The sequence below is a fragment of the Gastrolobium bilobum genome, unplaced genomic scaffold (genome assembly GCF_033153095.1).
Source record: "Gastrolobium bilobum isolate Gb01-03AN ecotype WA unplaced genomic scaffold, APGP_CSIRO_Gbil_v1 utg4457, whole genome shotgun sequence".
NCBI lineage: Eukaryota > Viridiplantae > Streptophyta > Magnoliopsida > Fabales > Fabaceae > Gastrolobium > Gastrolobium bilobum.
The window spans coordinates 110,337-127,323 of record NW_026895868.1 but is presented as its reverse complement, the minus strand read 5'-3'; the positions used below and the strand labels follow the sequence as shown (position 1 = coordinate 127,323).

The following is a 16,987-nucleotide window of genomic DNA, read 5'->3' as shown; positions in this document are numbered from 1 at the left end:
GGGAAACCATTGCCTAAAGATGTTACGATTCTTGAATATGACTTATATGGTGAAAAGAACCCTGGGAAGATTTGGGAAGACTTCGGAGGTTCTAACTCTTACGGTGGAACGGGCCTTTACTTCTTCACCACCTTAAAGAAAAAGTTCTTCACTGGCACATGCTCGGTTCGCACCATTGGGTGCGGGTCTTGGGAAGCGAAAGACAAGGGGAAAAAAGTTATGGCCAATGGCACGATTCAATGTATTGGGATAAGGAGACGTTTACGATTAGAGAAAAGTGGCACCAACTATTTTTCGTTTTAGACAATGCATCTGTAAGTACTCTACTTTGTTATTTTATCTTTAGGGTTTAGGGTTTTCAAATTTTTCGTGTTCTCTTTTAAGAAATCTTGATCTTGTTCGGTTTTAGAAACTTTAAATTATTTAACATATCTATCATGCATGTAGGCCGACAACTATGTTCTATGCAGATTTAGAAATAATTTAATACATGATCTTCACAAAAAACATGGTGTGAAAAGAACTAGACAAGAAGACTTCATTGTGAAGCTACCCAGGAAGACCGTTGTTCTTTGACTTGAAGACATCACTAAGAATCAACCGAGGAAGACTGTTGTTCTTGGACTTGAAGACATCACTAAGATCAGTGAGACTTTAACATGAACGAGTTAATTTTATTTTTTAAATATATTATTTAAATTTAAATTATTTTTTTAATTTAAGCCTATTTTCTAAGACCTTTTTTTTCTACATTGAACAATATTCAACATCGTTCATCGACTGCACTCTATTTCTCTTACATTCTTTCTAATTCTATTTGCAAATTATCAAAGATTCGATGGCTCCTATTTCGTGTTCAAGGAAAGAGTTCAAACCCACCGATGATGGACTCATCCAGTTGTTTCTTTACAATAAGGTCAACGGGGAAACCATTGCCTAAAGATGTTACGATTCTTGAATATGACTTATATGGTGAAAAGAACCCTTGAGAGATTTGGGAAGCCTTTGGAGGTTCTAACTCTTACGTTGGAACTGACCTTTACTTCTTCACCACCTTAAAGAACAAGTTTTCCACTGGCACACACTCGGCTCGCACCTTTGGGTGTGGTTTTTGGGAAGCGAAAAACAACGGAAAAAAAGTTTTGGCCAATGGCACGATGCAATGTATTGGGATAAGGAGACGTTTACGATTTGAGAAGAGTGACACCAACCATGATGGTGCTTGGATCTTGCATGAATATAGAATTGATTCTTCATGGTTAGACAATGCATCTGTAAGTACTCTACTTTGTCATTTAATCTTTAGGATTTAGGGTTTTCAAATTTTTCGTGTTCTCTTTTAAGAAATCTTGATCTTGTTCGGTTTTACAAACGTTAAATTGATTATCGTAATTATCATGCATGTAGGCCGACAACTATGTTCTATGCACATTTAAAAAGAATTTAATATATGATCTTCACAATAAATGGGGTGTGAAAAGAACTAGACAAGAAGACTTCGCTATAAAGTAACCGAGGAAGACCGTTGTTCTTGGACTTGAAGACAACACTAAGATCAGAGAGACTTTAACATGAACAAATTAATTTTATTTTTTAAATATATTATTTAAATTTAATTTATTTATATATTATAAGCCTATTTTCTAATTTTTTTTTTTGTATCTTTCCTATTTTCTAAGACTTAATCTCTGAAAGTTTGTGTAAAATTTACTTTACAATGTGTCTTTTAATAGACTAATAAACATATTCTTTAAAGAATTAATAGGAATAAATCTTTAAATAAATCAATACATGCATGATTAATGTATTATAATAAAATTCCAACACAGTAATAATAATAATAAAAGTCGGTTATACTTATTTTTTTTTTATTTTTTTTTATAATAAGTCGGTTATACTTATTATCATATTATACTTGGGATAGGATATTGTGACAACCAAATAATGTTACTACCAATGTTACTACCACATCTTAACCGTTGATTTCCGCCAACGGTTATTATTTTTCAAAACAAACTCATTAATTAATTATTAATTCACAATAAATGATAACCGTTGATTGACGGAAGTCAACGGTTAAGATGTGGTAGTAACATTATTTGTTTGTCACAATATCCTATCCCATTATACTTATCACTTCGTATTTGTTGTATAATGCCTATTTTATATGTATGGATGACTTTTGATTTTCCATCATAATAGTTGATTGAAATGTAATTACCTCCTCATTTATATTCTGTATCTGTTACATTAATGGAGTATTGATTTCCGTATTTGTATTTATAGTATTATATAAAAACGTTATTTGTATGAAAAATGTTATGATTATGAAAATCATAAATTTTCCTCTATTCTTCTTTATTTTCTCTTCTTTTCCAATATAGTTGTTGTTGTTGGAAAGGAAATTAAGGACGACGAAAAAGAGAAATATATAAAAAAAAATTATAGACACTTCAAGTTCAATATACCTATTTAGAGTATACTATAACAATAATTTGATTTTATACTAAACTTAAATAATTTCATGTACATCATTTCGCTCTTTAATTATCAACAATTATGTTATATTTAATTTGATTTTATATTATGTTATATTATTCATTTTTTTTCCTTTTGTTAAAAAAATAAAAAAATTGTTCCAATCATGAATGAGTTATCATCACCACCTTGGTGAGGACCCACCCGTCTTTTTCAATTTTAACTAATTTCGATAAATGCAGGATTAATTTGACTAAAAATGTACATAATTAGGGACTTTAGATGCATTTTCTATTATTTAAGCACTGACATAATTAAGTCTATATCCTTTTAAAGACTAAGTTGAATATTGATTTAAGAATATATAAATAAAAATTAAAAAGCATTGAGTTCACATGCATTTTAAATTTAAATAGAATTTAAAAGAAAATTTTAAAAAAATATTTAAAATTATAATAGATGTATCTACATAATTAATTTAGGTGGAATCTACAAATACATATTACACTAAAAAATTTCAAAATCACAAAAATATGCATAATTGATTCCAAAAAAAAATTAAATTGAAAAGAAGAAAGGTTAAAGATAACATATATTACTATAAAATTAAGTTACTATTGTGATGACATGTTATATTTTATTATATAAGAGGAACCGTTATTTAAGAAAAAAGAATGAATTTACTAAATACTAAATAGTAATGAATTCACGTGTGTTAAAGGTAAAAAAAAAAAATCTTATTCTCAATAATAAGAATTCAATTCCGTTATATAAAAGCAAATATAATTATTAATGCAATTCTTAAATTATCACATCTCATTTTAAGTTAGTCATCTTGCCATCTTTGATAATTTTTATGCATTACTTTCTTAAGTTAGAATTATTTTGTATTCGGATCAATATTTTTTTTAAAAATAAAGTAAAAAATAATATTTTAATTTTTTTTAAAGAATTTAACTTCGAAATAAAAACATCTTTTTGATTATTTTTTTCACTTTGGCTTTTCTTTTTAATTTGAAAGAACTGCATTCAATTGCACATATAAAATAAAACATTTTTTATTTTGAAAAGAAACAGCTTATTGGAAGTGGCTCTATCTTTTGAAACATGTCAGAATGCGTTTGGATATTGTTCATGTTATTTATATTAAGAATTAAATTAGAACTGAGATACCTCAATAAATAAGTACCAAAATATCATTTCAAATTTATTTATTTATAAAATAATGAAACCATGGTCACCTTAACCAGGGTAAGGCGAACCACAGAGGGTGGTAAACTGAAGCTTACTATTAAAGCGAGGCAACACAATCGATCACTTGCAATTTGCATAGCATATTCACAACGCGTCGGCATTGAACTGTTATTAAAGACTTTACCATCTTTTTTTTCTTTTCACCACTACTCACAAATGGCGGAAATGGCGAACAAGGAAACAACAGAGAATGGATCAAGTTTCAGTTTCACGAGCAGTGGTGGTGGCAACAACACCACCACCAACACTGGCCGTCGTGGGCTACCCACGATTCAAACTCACAAGAAGCCAACAGATTCGGACACGATGGAGGTTTGCCACGACGACAGCACCCCACCGGTGAGAGCTCAAACAATTCACGAGCTCCATTCTCTGCAGAAGAAAAGGTCAACCCCTAACACTCCCATCAGAACAACACAAGGTCCCTTTGCAAATATTTCTGAAGAGGAACGCCAGAGGCAGCAACTTCAATCCATCAGGTAATGTTTTTAATTACAATAATCATGCGATGCACACATGTGACATGATATAATTAATTTTTTGTCTTTTGATTTTTTAGCGCATCGTTGGCTTCGTTGACGAGGGAGACAGGGCCTAAGGTTGTGAAAGGAGACCCAGCCACAAAGGCTAAGGTGACACACGTTGATCACCACGCTCATCCGCATAATTATGTTTCAACAACGTTTGATGTTAGTGACAGTGCGCTTAAATTCACCCACGTTCTCTACAACCTCTCCCCTGCCGGTAATTAATTAATATAATATAATATCATATACATAATTCGATCTGATCTTTATATATATAATAATAATAATATTTAGTTAGTGGATATTAGATTAGAAGCACTTTTAAATTTCTCTTTCTATTGTTTTGGAATAAATGGGCATATTCTATGTCCACTTTATGAAAATATGAATTTTTGTTTTTTTGGTTTGTTACAGAGTTGTATGAGCAAGCGATTAAGTATGAGAAAGGTTCATTCATAACGGCAACGGGTGCGTTAGCCACTCTTTCGGGAGCAAAGACGGGACGCTCTCCCCGAGACAAACGTGTTGTGAAGGACGAGACCACCGAGCATGAGCTTTGGTGGGGAAAGTGAGTGCTAATTGCTAATTCTTTTTGGCTTTAATGTTGGTGAAGTGAAGGTAGATAAATTATTTATGAGTTATTTATATTAAGTTTGATTTTTTCTGCAGTAAATTCAATACGACGTTGTTTTGGGACAGAAATTATATGTTTTTGTAATTTTAATTTATTTTAGAGTTATAATAGTTTTTATATTTATAATTTTTTAAGATTTTAATACCAAAATGACATCGTTTTGGGAATAAATGCATACTTATCTGCCGTAATTGCAGAAATATTTTTTCCATTTATATTTGCTGTTTTGCTGTTAAAATGACGTTGTTTGTTAAAAAATTAAAAAATTATAATGAAAAAGATTATTATGACGCTGAAATAAATTATAATTATAAAAATACTTTGATTTCCGCCTCCAAACGACATTATTTTAAACTCAATATAAATAAGTTATCTATATTGACCGTAGAAAAAATGAATCCTTCTTTTTTATACAACCATAAATTGAATACATAATCTGATATAAATTAATTTAAGTTTAAGGCTTATTAATTGGTCTTCTTCATTCTAACTTACCCATCCTTTCTTTAAAAACGAAATAAAAATATTCAATAACAATTTTATTTTATTTTTTATTTTTTTTTAATTTCTCTTCTGAAAAGCCAATTGCTGTATATGTTAATCCAGGGGCTCTCCCAATATTGAAATGGACGAACATACCTTCTTACTCAACAGAGAAAGAGCAGTTGATTACTTGAACTCCCTCGAAATGGTGCGCAATATACATTACTCATGTATTTTCAGATCAACCTCTCAAAGTTTATTGATATTTCTTTATGTGGAATATTTGATTTTGTTTTATCAATAATTGTGCTCAAAGTTTCAAACAGACACACAGCACATCACAACCGGAAATTAAGGGAAATAAAATAGACAGACACGATAGATACTTGATCCACGCCTAAATCTTAGGGATTGGTAGCTTTTTCTTTTTCTTTTTCTTTTTTTTTCTTTATGTAATTTGGTAAAACAATAGATAGTGATATTTTATTTTATTTTTTTAAGAAAAACAATAGGTTAACACCTCAATTTGCTTGAACATAACTCGAATAATTAAGATGAGTAAAATTATGTTATAATAATAACAAATCTATGAAAGCGAAACTGTGGCCTAACAGTTTTGTCCACTTTTATTTATGGTGGTCATGGGAACATGATGGTACCATTCCTATATTTCCATGACTATTGACCTTTTCCATTATGTTGACTTTACTGAACAACGTGTCAATGAGTAATCAGATAGCTTGAGATAAGAAGGAAATCACAATATCTACCCAACTCAGCAGTGCATGTGCGTTTGAGTGGCCTTTCGTTGCGTCTGACTGTATGAGCTCCCCCATAGATAACCTCTCTCTCTCTAGCTTAGACATTATCTACTTTGACACTTCCTTTTTTTTTTTTTTTTTTTTTTTTTTATAACGTTAAGGGGCGAAGCCCCAAACAAAAACAAACAAACAACCAGAAACAAAAAATAACTTCCTTTAGTATTAAGGCCATTTGATCTTTTTCTTTTTAAGTATTTTTAAATAAAAAATACGATTACTTTTTTGAAAGAAAAAAAAACACTTAAAATTGTTAATACTTTTCTTATAAAATAAAAAGAATAATTTTTTAAAAAAATTAGAAAATTATAATATATATTTTTCCAAAATAATCTCATCACACTCTAAATGCGCTTGTGCCTAACCAAACGTCAAAGCAACGAAAAATAAAATAAAAATCCACTTCTAGCCCCAAAATAGTTGCGCCTTGCAGTCGTAGTCAGAAATTGAAAATAAACTACTTTTATGTACATAATAATTTAAGGTTAATCTTCAAATTATGAAATTATAAGTTTATAACTAGTGACTTCTAAGTTGTGTATATTTCAAGAATTGTTAACTTATTTTTTTTTTTTGTAAGTGAACTTCAGAATATGGCATTTTTATTTTTGGTACTAGTTTTAAAAATATATTGTTGAGTATTGTAGATTTTTCAATGAAAGTGTCATTCTCATTTTTGGTTCCCCATAATAAGAGATGAGTATGTTGTTTTTTTATGGTCTTTTTCACCCTTTTGCCCCTCATTAATTATTTAATAATTATTTTGTCCCTTATTCAGAACTATCTACCAATCTGCCCCTCTTTAATCGATTAAGTCAAAAATTTAATCGATTAAATGGTCAAAATAGACAAAAATCGTTGACTTGAAGATTTAGTCGATTAAATCTCCTTATTTAATCGACTAAATCTCCCTATTTAATCGACTAAATCTCCCATGCATAAGGTTGTTTTTCTGATAAAGAGGAAGATTTAATCGATTAAATCTTCATTTGACCATTTAATCGATTAAATTTTTGGCTTAATCGATTAAAGTGGGGCAGATTGGTAAATAGTTTGCAATAAGGGACAAAATGGTTATTAAATAATTAATGAGGGGCAAAAGGGTGAAAAAACCCTTTTTTATGGGTTAAAATTTATTTTGTAATCTAATTGTTAACTTCTATTCATTTTTTTTTATAACATTTAATTATTTGAATTTTAAAAAATATTTTTTAAATATATTGAATGTTGACCAAATATATTTTTAAATTTATTTGAAAATAACATTTCTCGTCGTAGTATTTATGAGAATTTTACTTTTGAGAATGTTATCATATACTTTAGAAACAAAAGCCCGCGTAGTCTTCAATGACATCAACATGCAATAGTTCCAAACACCCAAAATATATAGAAAAAAACCACGATATAATGACTCACTAGCCCGCTGATGTGGATGAGAGTCACCAAGAAGAATAACGAAATAAAAAATTCATTAACAAGTTGTCAATGTGTCCATATCAATTGAGAATCATTCAGAGAGACATGTATTATTACAATATCATATGACGAAATATATCTGGTTGGCTAAATTTTACTTCGTCAACTCACCTCAGAAATAAGAAAACTAAGGTTGCTTGAGGAATAAGGAGTCGAGAACCACTGTCTTTACGTAATTTACAACAAGTTTTGCAGTTTCCTCTAACTTATCCCTGCTTTTCTGCTATTTCCACCGTTATTAGGAATGTGTTCGTTGATAGGACTTTTTACCTACAGATTTTTTGGGTATGATGAGTTGTCTCGTGTACACTTAGCCAATAATTGCTTCCAAATAGTCCATGCCGGGTTCATGAGGAAAGTTGAACTTGATTCTTGACTGCTTCACAACTCTTCTGCCTAATAATAACAGAGTGCAGACATTATTAATAGAACTTTCTTCAGTATTTACCATTTCCAAGAAGCACCCAATATTTAATCATCAGAATCAGATGTGTCTTTCGTACAGTTAATTTTTGAAATATTGATACGCAACTAATGATTATCAAATATCAATGACTAGTTCTTCTGACCTTGTAAATTGATCTGAGTTCAGGTTTTTGTGAATGATCAATTTCTGAATTGGGATCCAGAACACCAAATCAAAGTCCGAATTGTATCTGCAAGAGCTTATCATTCCCTATTTATGCACAATATGTGAGTAATGAAGCAGATTACCTACCTTCTACACTCACACAAATCTTTGTGCATTACTAGATAATTCTTTACAATCTTCAGATAAAGGCTTAGTAGGAGGCACTAGAATAGTCAGATGCACAACAATGTATAATATAAGGGTGCATATTTTCTTATGTTGTAGGATAGTAGGAGAGAAAAAAAGTAGAGATAAATTAAATGTGGGTCCCACATTTTAAATTAAAAAAGAAAAGAAAAATTAATTGGCACGGAAAACGAATTTGTGTAGGAAAAAGTTCTTATCTCATGTAGAAGGAGATAATGATTTCTCATAATATAAAGAGAAAATTTTGACAGGTGCATTCGACCCACTCCTGAAGAGCTAGAGGATTTTGGAACTCCAGACTTCACTATATACAATGCAGGACAGTTCCCTTGTAACCGTTACACACACTACATGACTTCATCAACTAGCGTAGACATCAACCTAGCAAGGAAAGAAATGGTCATCCTTGGCACACAATATGCTGGGGAAATGAAGAAAGGTCTATTTAGTGTAATGCACTACCTCATGCCCAAGCGTAATATTCTCTCCCTGCATTCTGGGTGCAATATGGGCAAAAATGGAGATGTTGCATTCTTTTTCGGATTATCAGGTGCAGTTAGATGAGTACCTTTTTAATAATGGAGCCATGAGCCATCACTTGCCTATTAATGTTGTACTCTGTTGAATTTTCATTAATCCGTTTATTGTTGTGATTCTCAATAGGTACTGGAAAGACAACTCTTTCTACCGATCATAACCGGTATTTAATTGGAGATGATGAGCATTGCTGGAGTGAGAATGGGGTGTCAAATATTGAAGGTGGTTGCTATGCAAAGTGTGTTGATCTTTCAAAGGATAAGGAACCAGACATCTGGAATGCTATCAAATTTGGTACAGGTAACAATCTTATACCTGACAAAACAGTTACCCTTCATTACGCATAGACTCTCTATGGAGCCACCCCACCTCTGAGACTGACACAATTATTTTAACTGCCTCTCTTTGCAGTGCTTGAAAATGTTGTTTTTGATGAGCATACTCGAGACGTAGATTACTCGGACAAATCTGTAACCGGTAAGTATAATAAATTAAATGTGTTCAAGTAGGGTACGCTAAAGGAAGTAAAAATGGCAAAACTGAATGCATAGGAAGTGAGATTATGGATGGACTTGAACTAATGCTTTGTAAAATCACACATGTATTAACCGATAACGAAGTTAAGTTGTCAGTGTGAATCATATCTTGAGCAAGTCTGCTGTTTATTGTTGGTGTAAAACTTTATGCATTAAAATTGCACAAAATAACACTGACAGGATAACTATGAATTATGAAAGATTGAAACCTTTAGTTACATTATTACTTAAATGATTCCATAATATGCGATTCATGCTGAATAGTAGTTTGGAACTTTTGGTTTTGCAGAGAACACTCGTGCAGCATATCCTATTGAGTACATACCCAATGCTAGGATACCATGTGTTGCTCCCCATGCAAAGAATGTCATCCTTTTAGCTTGTGATGCATTTGGGGTGCTCCCCCCAGTGAGCAAGCTGAGCTTGGCCCAAACAATGTACCATTTCATCAGTGGCTACACAGCCCTGGTACTTGCAATACCTTTCATTTCTTTTCATACCTTCATTGGCATCCTCTAGTTGTTGAGAGGGCCTGCGCGATGCTACCCTGGAGGTACAAGTTTTATCGGTTAATTTATTGCATGAAACAGGTTGCTGGGACAGAAGATGGTATAAAAGAGCCACAGGCCACATTCTCAGCTTGTTTTGGGGCAGCATTTATAATGATGCATCCTACCAAATATGCGGCAATGCTGGCTGAAAAGATGCAGAAGCATGGGGCTACTGGATGGCTTGTCAATACTGGCTGGTCAGGAGGAAGGTATGTACTCTAATACTGCATCTGCATGGCAGTTTTCTACTTGCTAAAACTAATTTTTCTTCCCCATAAATTGGCAGATATGGATTAGGCAATCGGATCAAGTTAGCGTACACCAGGAAAATCATCGATGCCATTCACTCAGGGAGCCTTTTGAATGCAAAGTACACCAAGACCGAAGTGTTTGGGTTTGAGATCCCAGATGCAATAGAGGGTGTCCCTTCTGAAATCTTGCATCCCATGAATACTGTTAGTTGATATTCAATACCTTGTTTTCTAGCTACTATTTTTTTCTCTTATCAAGAGTTAAAATTGTGAAGGTAAGAACTGCACTAACGTTAAATTTGACTTAATTGCAGTGGTCTGACAAGAAGGTCTACCAAGATACGCTCTTGAAATTAGCCAGTCTATTCAAGAAGAATTTTGATGGATTCATGACCTACAAGATAGGGAAAGATGAGAAGTTGACTGAAGAGATTGTCTCTGCTGGGCCTATATTCTGATGAGAGCAGTTCCAGTTTAATAAAAAATAATGGACCCAAAAATCTGCAACTCAGATGCATGATTCGAAAATCAAGTTTAAAAGCATCTAGCTAATAGTTTCCACTTCAAGGTTTTCGCTATGTTTAAGCTAGCTTGACCATAAGACGATCCCTTCTATGTTATTTACCGTTGTTAATTTTTGCAAGTTTAATGATTGGAACTTTGGCTTTGTCAGGCTACGGCCCCTTCTTTTTGTTTCCTTAGAATAGTTCCCCCCTCTTAAAAAGGGTACTTCCTAGTTTTCAACTGTCACTAACTCGGCTTGAGAAGAAAACATTATCATTTAAGAATGGGTATCCTATGTTATCAAAAAAGAAAAAAGAAAAAAAAAGAATGGGTATCCCACATAACGGCAGTCTTACCTGTCATAAACTGATATACGATTGAAGGCAAACTTCAAATTACAATAAGGCAGAAGAAACAAACTACCAAAAAAAAAAGGCAGAAGAAACAGAACAAAAATGTATAAAAAAACACAGCACGATCGTATAAGTTTGTTGGCAGCAGAACAAACTTATAACTGTTAAACCAAACTCTTTTAAAACCAAACACTCATACAAGCAGTAACAACTAGTTCCGAGTAAAACCCAGTGGTAGAATAGGTGAGAATGCAAAAGAAACATCAGGTTCATAGATCTTCAAAATAATTTATCAAAGGGGGAGGGAAGAAAAAATCAATTTATATATTCACGGCCAACAGATGTCCTCATTGCATACATTTCATCAGAACAATATGAGGGATACCCATAAGCTGAGTGACAAGTATCAGAAAACAAAATCATCAACAATCATTGTAATTTTGAACAAAGGAGAACGTGAAATCTCAAAACCTTTTCTTCGAAAGAACTAGAATAGAAAAAGGGAAGAGGAACAGGAAAGAAGTCAAACTCAGTTGATATATACTATGAAGCACCGATACGCGTTTTCGATACGTTATTCGATGATACAGGATGTCGATTACCAAACAATACGTTTCCGATACGCGTATCCGATACGTTGGAAAAAAAATTTAAGCAGTATCGGTGCTTCTTAGGATATATATATATATATTTTAATCAGAGAGAGAAGGTTAATCTCATGCTGTATCGGATTTCTTGTCTACAAATCAGATCATTAAGACAATTCTCTACAACTTCATTACCAAAATAAAATTTGGTTATTAAAAAGCCAATAAATAATAAAGACAAAAAAATCCGAAATGATACATGCCAAACTTAAGTATATTGATCTTGGCAGGCAATAGAACAATAAATTTTTTCCAACAAAGACAGTTGCAAGAAGAGCACACCAAGGGAATAACATTTAGAAAGTAGAATAGAATATTAATCATAAAAGTGAGAAGGGTGAAACTTGGACCAGGTTGATCCAAACTTCATTTACTTTGGAATTGCCTGCATGTCTAAAGTCTATACTCTAAACAAATGTCATCACTTTCAGGTAAAAAAATTTAATTATCATTAACCATTAAGTTCATTATCAATAAAAAAAAGAACCCTTTTCAACCGATTAATCGATTGTAAGTCAAGTTTAGATGAAAGTCACTAATTCACTAGCCATGTTGCATCTGCTATACATAATAATTTGCCAGAGAATGTAAGGATCTCAAGTCTTCAACATCTGCAGATACAAGTATGTACTAAATAAGGAAGATCCTGTAAATTTGTGATCATACAGCTAATTTTATTTCCTTTGACAAATCCGGTGACAACAAAACTTGAGTTCTAGTTTTACAGCTTCAATGAGACATAGAATAACTAAGATTCAGTTGATGTGGTTGCGTCATCTTTGTGTTTGATCATACCAGAATCCACAAGAATAGGAACCTCTGCTGCAAGCCATGGGGCAAGGCCAAGGCAAAGTGCATGTGCTATACCAAATCTAGGGCTGTAAAAGAAAGCCAAGCATAGAAATATGTCATTATTTAGAATTCGGTAAAACAGTGAAAGGGTGCTCAAATAAAATCTTTTATCACAAAATTAACTCCATTTGTTCACCAAAAGCATGTCTCATTTATCTTAAGGGATTTTGCAGTTTTAAAACTTTGCCATGCCAATATAAAAAAAACAACAACAAGGAGATTGCAACAGGAAATGAGACAATTTCCTATCGCTATTGGAACACCGCTGTTGAAATTGATATTGTAATCTCCACTTCAATATGCTGCAAGAATAGTCAAGCGTCACATTAAGCTATCTTAGTGTGCCCTTGCAATTATTTCGACATGTTCAGCTTAGTGATGCAGAACGGATATTTTTAGGTGCGCTATATATATTATTCAGCTTCTGACATCGATTGATTAATAAGATTATTTGAGGATTTTGTTGGAATCTCAAGAAGAATTCTAATTATTGAAATCCAGATAGCTCCTAGTTCTTGTAGCTGTTGGTCAAACCTAGCCAAATCCTAATCAGAATCCTTGAATTATTAAAAAAAAAAAAAAAAAACATAATAACCCCTAACAATCTAACAAAAATGTACTAAATGACGATGCTTATCCTTTCTAAAGCTAGTCTAGTGTATCTCCCGTTCTTCGATTTTTACACATCCATTAACCAATGAAAGGGTACCAAGTCCTCAATCTCTTATCCACAAACAAGTGTGTTTATTGGCATGAGCTCAATTATTTTCTGTTTAGGGCAACAGAGGGGTACAATTATAAAATCATCTTCTTCAGGAAAAAAATCCAATAAAAAGAACCATGATGCACCGAAAAGAAAGTACCAGTTTTTGGCCCAAAGAGGCTTGAAGTGCACAGTCAAACATATCTTTCCTCCCCGATACATCTGAAAAAAAAAAGATCAATTGAAATGTTAAAAACAGAGAAGAAGAAGAAGGGAAAAATAAATATGTAATTGAAAAAGAGAGAGAAGTTGACCTTCTGGGTCTTGCCATCCAATTGAGGGAGCTCGAGCTCCGGTGCGGTGGAAGGGTAGGTGATAGGGATATCAAATTGGAGGTCAAATTCGTACTTGAGGAGGTTGTAGACGTACCAGCATTTACCGGTCCAACGGGTTCCTTCGGGATTTGCGGCGGAGATCCGAAACCAATCGTTGTCGTTAGACTTATTCATCTGCGTATAGGCTATCAGAGACTTGTACTCTTCCTTCAGCCTCTGAGTCCATGCCGCTCCATCTCGAGGTCCTGCCTTTGTCGTCAGCAATGGGATTTGTGTCAGCGTCGACTTCGTATTCGGGTCCCAACCTTCCATCTCCTTCTCCTCTCTTCGCGCTTCCAATTACTTTCCCTTTCCCTTTCCTTTTCCCCTTCCCCTCCTCCCTTACAAAGTTCGGTCTTTTCTGCCTAGAACCCAATAAAGTTCGGTTTTTTATTCTTTTGCAATAACTTCTCCTTTTGCAACAAAGTTTAATTTATTAGAGTGATAGGATATTATAACCAAATAATGTTACTAACAACGTTACTATCACATCTTAACCGTTGATTTTCGTCAATTAATGGTTATTATTTATTGTGAATTAATAATTAATTAATGAATTTAATTTGAAAAATAATAACTGTTGATTGGCGGAAATCAACGATTAAGATGTAGTAGTAACATTGGTAGTAACATTATTTAGTTGTCAGAATATCCTATCCCTTTATTATATACAGATTATTAGGGAAAATTATTTCTTCAAGTATAAAATTATTTTTAGTGAGCTCATAACCATAACTATATTATTTTGGATTATAAAATTAAAAAATTATAATGAATTAATGATAAAGACTAATATAACTCTGTAATATATTAGAATTACAAAATACTTTAATTCCCGTCTCAAAACAAAGTCATTTTAAACTCATTGGAAATAATTTATCTCCATTAATTGAAAAAATTCTTTACCCAAATTATTATTAAATTTTTAATTTTAATCGCTTATGAGACGTTGAATGCGAATGGATTAATAGTTAAAATTGAATATAATTTATTTTATTCTTATATCAGTATAATGTGATCTTTTATATATATATATATATATATATATATATAATTATTATAACTTATTAAATGATAATCGTGAGATGAATGAAAATTAACGGCTAAAATAAAGAGTAAGATTTTTAAATCTTACTCTAGAGTCAAATAATCTCTCCTCATATATATATATATATATATATATATATATATATATATATATATATATGAACATGATCAATTTATATCAATGTAAGAATAGTAAATCTTATACTAATATTTAACTGTTGATTTATATCCATCAAACGACCGTAATTAATTAGATTATTCTCATTAGTTAATTATTAATTCTCAATAGATTGTAATCGTAAAATATATAAAATTTAACTTGTTAAGATGAAGTGTAACATCCTTAATCTTAATTGTTGGTCTCATTTGCGTCTAACAAAACATATGAGCAATAAATTAAATAAATTAGAGTCATTAGATATAAAGTTAATTAATGATTAATATTAGACATAAGATTTATTATTTTTATTAGGAATAAGAACAACTACTTCTCTTGGGAAACTTGCTTGAGAGCAATCCCTGTCTTGGGAGGCCTCGCTGCTTTGAAGTTATTAATAATTCGATGGTGTCCGGAACTCCACTCCATGCCTGAAGAATTAGAACATCTCTCCTCCTTGGAGATTGAAGAATGCCATAAAGTTACTGCTTTGGCTGAAAATATTGAAAATCTCAGTGTTCTTAAGTCATTGTCTATTGAGAATTGCCACTGCATGCTAACTTTGCCAACGACAAAGCAAAATCTGTCAGCTTTGGAGCATCTAGCAATAATGTATTGCCTAACGAATCTTTCCAAGCTGAAGAGTTTGTACATCCTGAGTTGTCCAAATCTAGCATGCATATCTTCCAGAAAGTCTACAGCATGTCACCTACGTTGCAAACTCTTGAAATTCATAGCTGTCCTGGTTTGAAAAATCTACCTGAATGGATCGATAATCTTGTTCATGGTGTTTGATTATATCAGATTGTCATAACATAAATTATTTCCATAAGGTTTTCAACATCTTTCAATTCGAGAGTGTTCAGCGCTTGAGGAGAGATGCAGGAAAAGTAAAGGTCGAGAGATTGGCCAAAAATAGCTCGTATTCCACACACATATGTTGGCAGTACAAGCAGGCAGCTTGAGAACTTGGACTATCCTTTATTAATTTGAGTAATTTATTTTGAATGATGATTTTAAGCATTGTATGGGACTTTGATGAATCTATAAAGATGCATATGTAGATATTCTATGGGGGATCATCTTTTGTATATCTGTAGTAGATACATCTGTCATTGATCAAGTGACATTTGGATAAAAAAAATATTTTTCTCTCTTTTCCATACAAGCATGAGAGTCATTTCTCATTTTTTATTGGACAAATATACTGAGTGAATGGTACAGCAGTAGTACCATTATTCTATGGAGTTGAACTGTCTTAATGGATGCTACATAAGATGAAAATGTTTCAAAAACCTAATTGGAGAATAATCCAGCAAGAGCTATGAGTCACTGTTCAATCGGTTGAATTTATGTTGCACCAACACGGGACACGATACGATACCTTGACACGTTAAGACACATTTTGATATTAAATAATATTTTAAATTTAGATAGTGTATATTATATTTAATATTCAATAATTTAACAAAAAAATAAACTAAACTTATAACAGCCATCAATTTTACAAAGAAACATAAGATATCCTAAATATTTATATTAAATTCAATAAAATAGTAATCGTAATCTAACGAATCTAATAAATGGAACTAAAAACATAACATAATGCAACCTTTGAAACTCTCTTTTGAGTCTCTGCATCGCGTTGTCGGGAAATGTTGAAGTATAAAAGAGTGTCGAACACGACACGTCAAGTTTTTTAAAAGTATCGGTGCATTATAGTTGAATTGGGATTAAGTCATGATTGAACTATATAATGGTGAAATTGAAAACATGATCAGTTTACCGTATAAATGATGAAATAATTGTTATTTTTTTCTAATTTTTTTAAATAGTAAAAATTAAACACATAACCTAATACAAAATGTCTAAATTCCTCGCCACTATATTAATCATAGTAGCTTTTTTTCTAACTTGTATTGTTAGATATATAAATCATGGGAAAAATTATTATTATTGATTTAAAAAGTCATTATAAATATAAAGGAAATTGTGTAGACAACTATACAAATTTGTATTCAAAGTAG

General features: G+C 32.0%; 2 protein-coding genes across 2 annotated transcripts; one reads left to right on the top strand and one right to left on the bottom strand.

Moving 5' to 3' along the window:
- The first annotated feature begins 3,817 nt into the window (after positions 1-3,817).
- On the top strand, positions 3,818-11,067 carry LOC133296493 (phosphoenolpyruvate carboxykinase (ATP)-like). The gene is made up of 12 exons (XM_061495489.1): positions 3,818-4,211; positions 4,292-4,476; positions 4,674-4,827; positions 5,500-5,584; positions 8,263-8,363; positions 8,700-8,998; positions 9,112-9,285; positions 9,397-9,462; positions 9,811-9,989; positions 10,112-10,281; positions 10,359-10,527; positions 10,638-11,067. Exons 1-12 carry the CDS (start codon positions 3,889-3,891, stop codon positions 10,779-10,781), a joined length of 2,049 nt encoding a protein of 682 aa, XP_061351473.1. The 5' UTR covers positions 3,818-3,888; the 3' UTR covers positions 10,782-11,067.
- Positions 11,068-12,295: 1,228 nt separating this feature from the next.
- Positions 12,296-14,054, bottom strand: LOC133296499 (ubiquitin-fold modifier-conjugating enzyme 1). Its single transcript, XM_061495497.1, has 3 exons — positions 13,697-14,054; positions 13,543-13,604; positions 12,296-12,705 (listed from the first exon to the last, which is right to left on the bottom strand). Exons 1-3 carry the CDS (start codon positions 14,027-14,029, stop codon positions 12,576-12,578), a joined length of 525 nt encoding a protein of 174 aa, XP_061351481.1. The 5' UTR covers positions 14,030-14,054; the 3' UTR covers positions 12,296-12,575.
- Positions 14,055-16,987: the final 2,933 nt, after the last annotated feature.

Coding starts and splice junctions, on each gene's coding strand:
- LOC133296493 (XM_061495489.1), top strand. CDS start 3,889: ATGGCGGAAATGGCGAACAAGGAAACAACAGAGAATGGATCAAGTTTC. Junction 5,585..8,262: donor ACTTGAACTCCCTCGAAATG/GTGCGCAATATA, acceptor ATCTGAGTTCAG/GTTTTTGTGAATGATCAATT. Junction 8,999..9,111: donor ATTCTTTTTCGGATTATCAG/GTGCAGTTAGAT, acceptor GATTCTCAATAG/GTACTGGAAAGACAACTCTT.
- LOC133296499 (XM_061495497.1), bottom strand. CDS start 14,029: ATGGAAGGTTGGGACCCGAATACGAAGTCGACGCTGACACAAATCCCA. Junction 13,605..13,696: donor TGGATGGCAAGACCCAGAAG/GTCAACTTCTCT, acceptor TTTTTTTTTCAG/ATGTATCGGGGAGGAAAGAT. Junction 12,706..13,542: donor CCTCTTTGGGCCAAAAACTG/GTACTTTCTTTT, acceptor TTTCTTTTACAG/CCCTAGATTTGGTATAGCAC.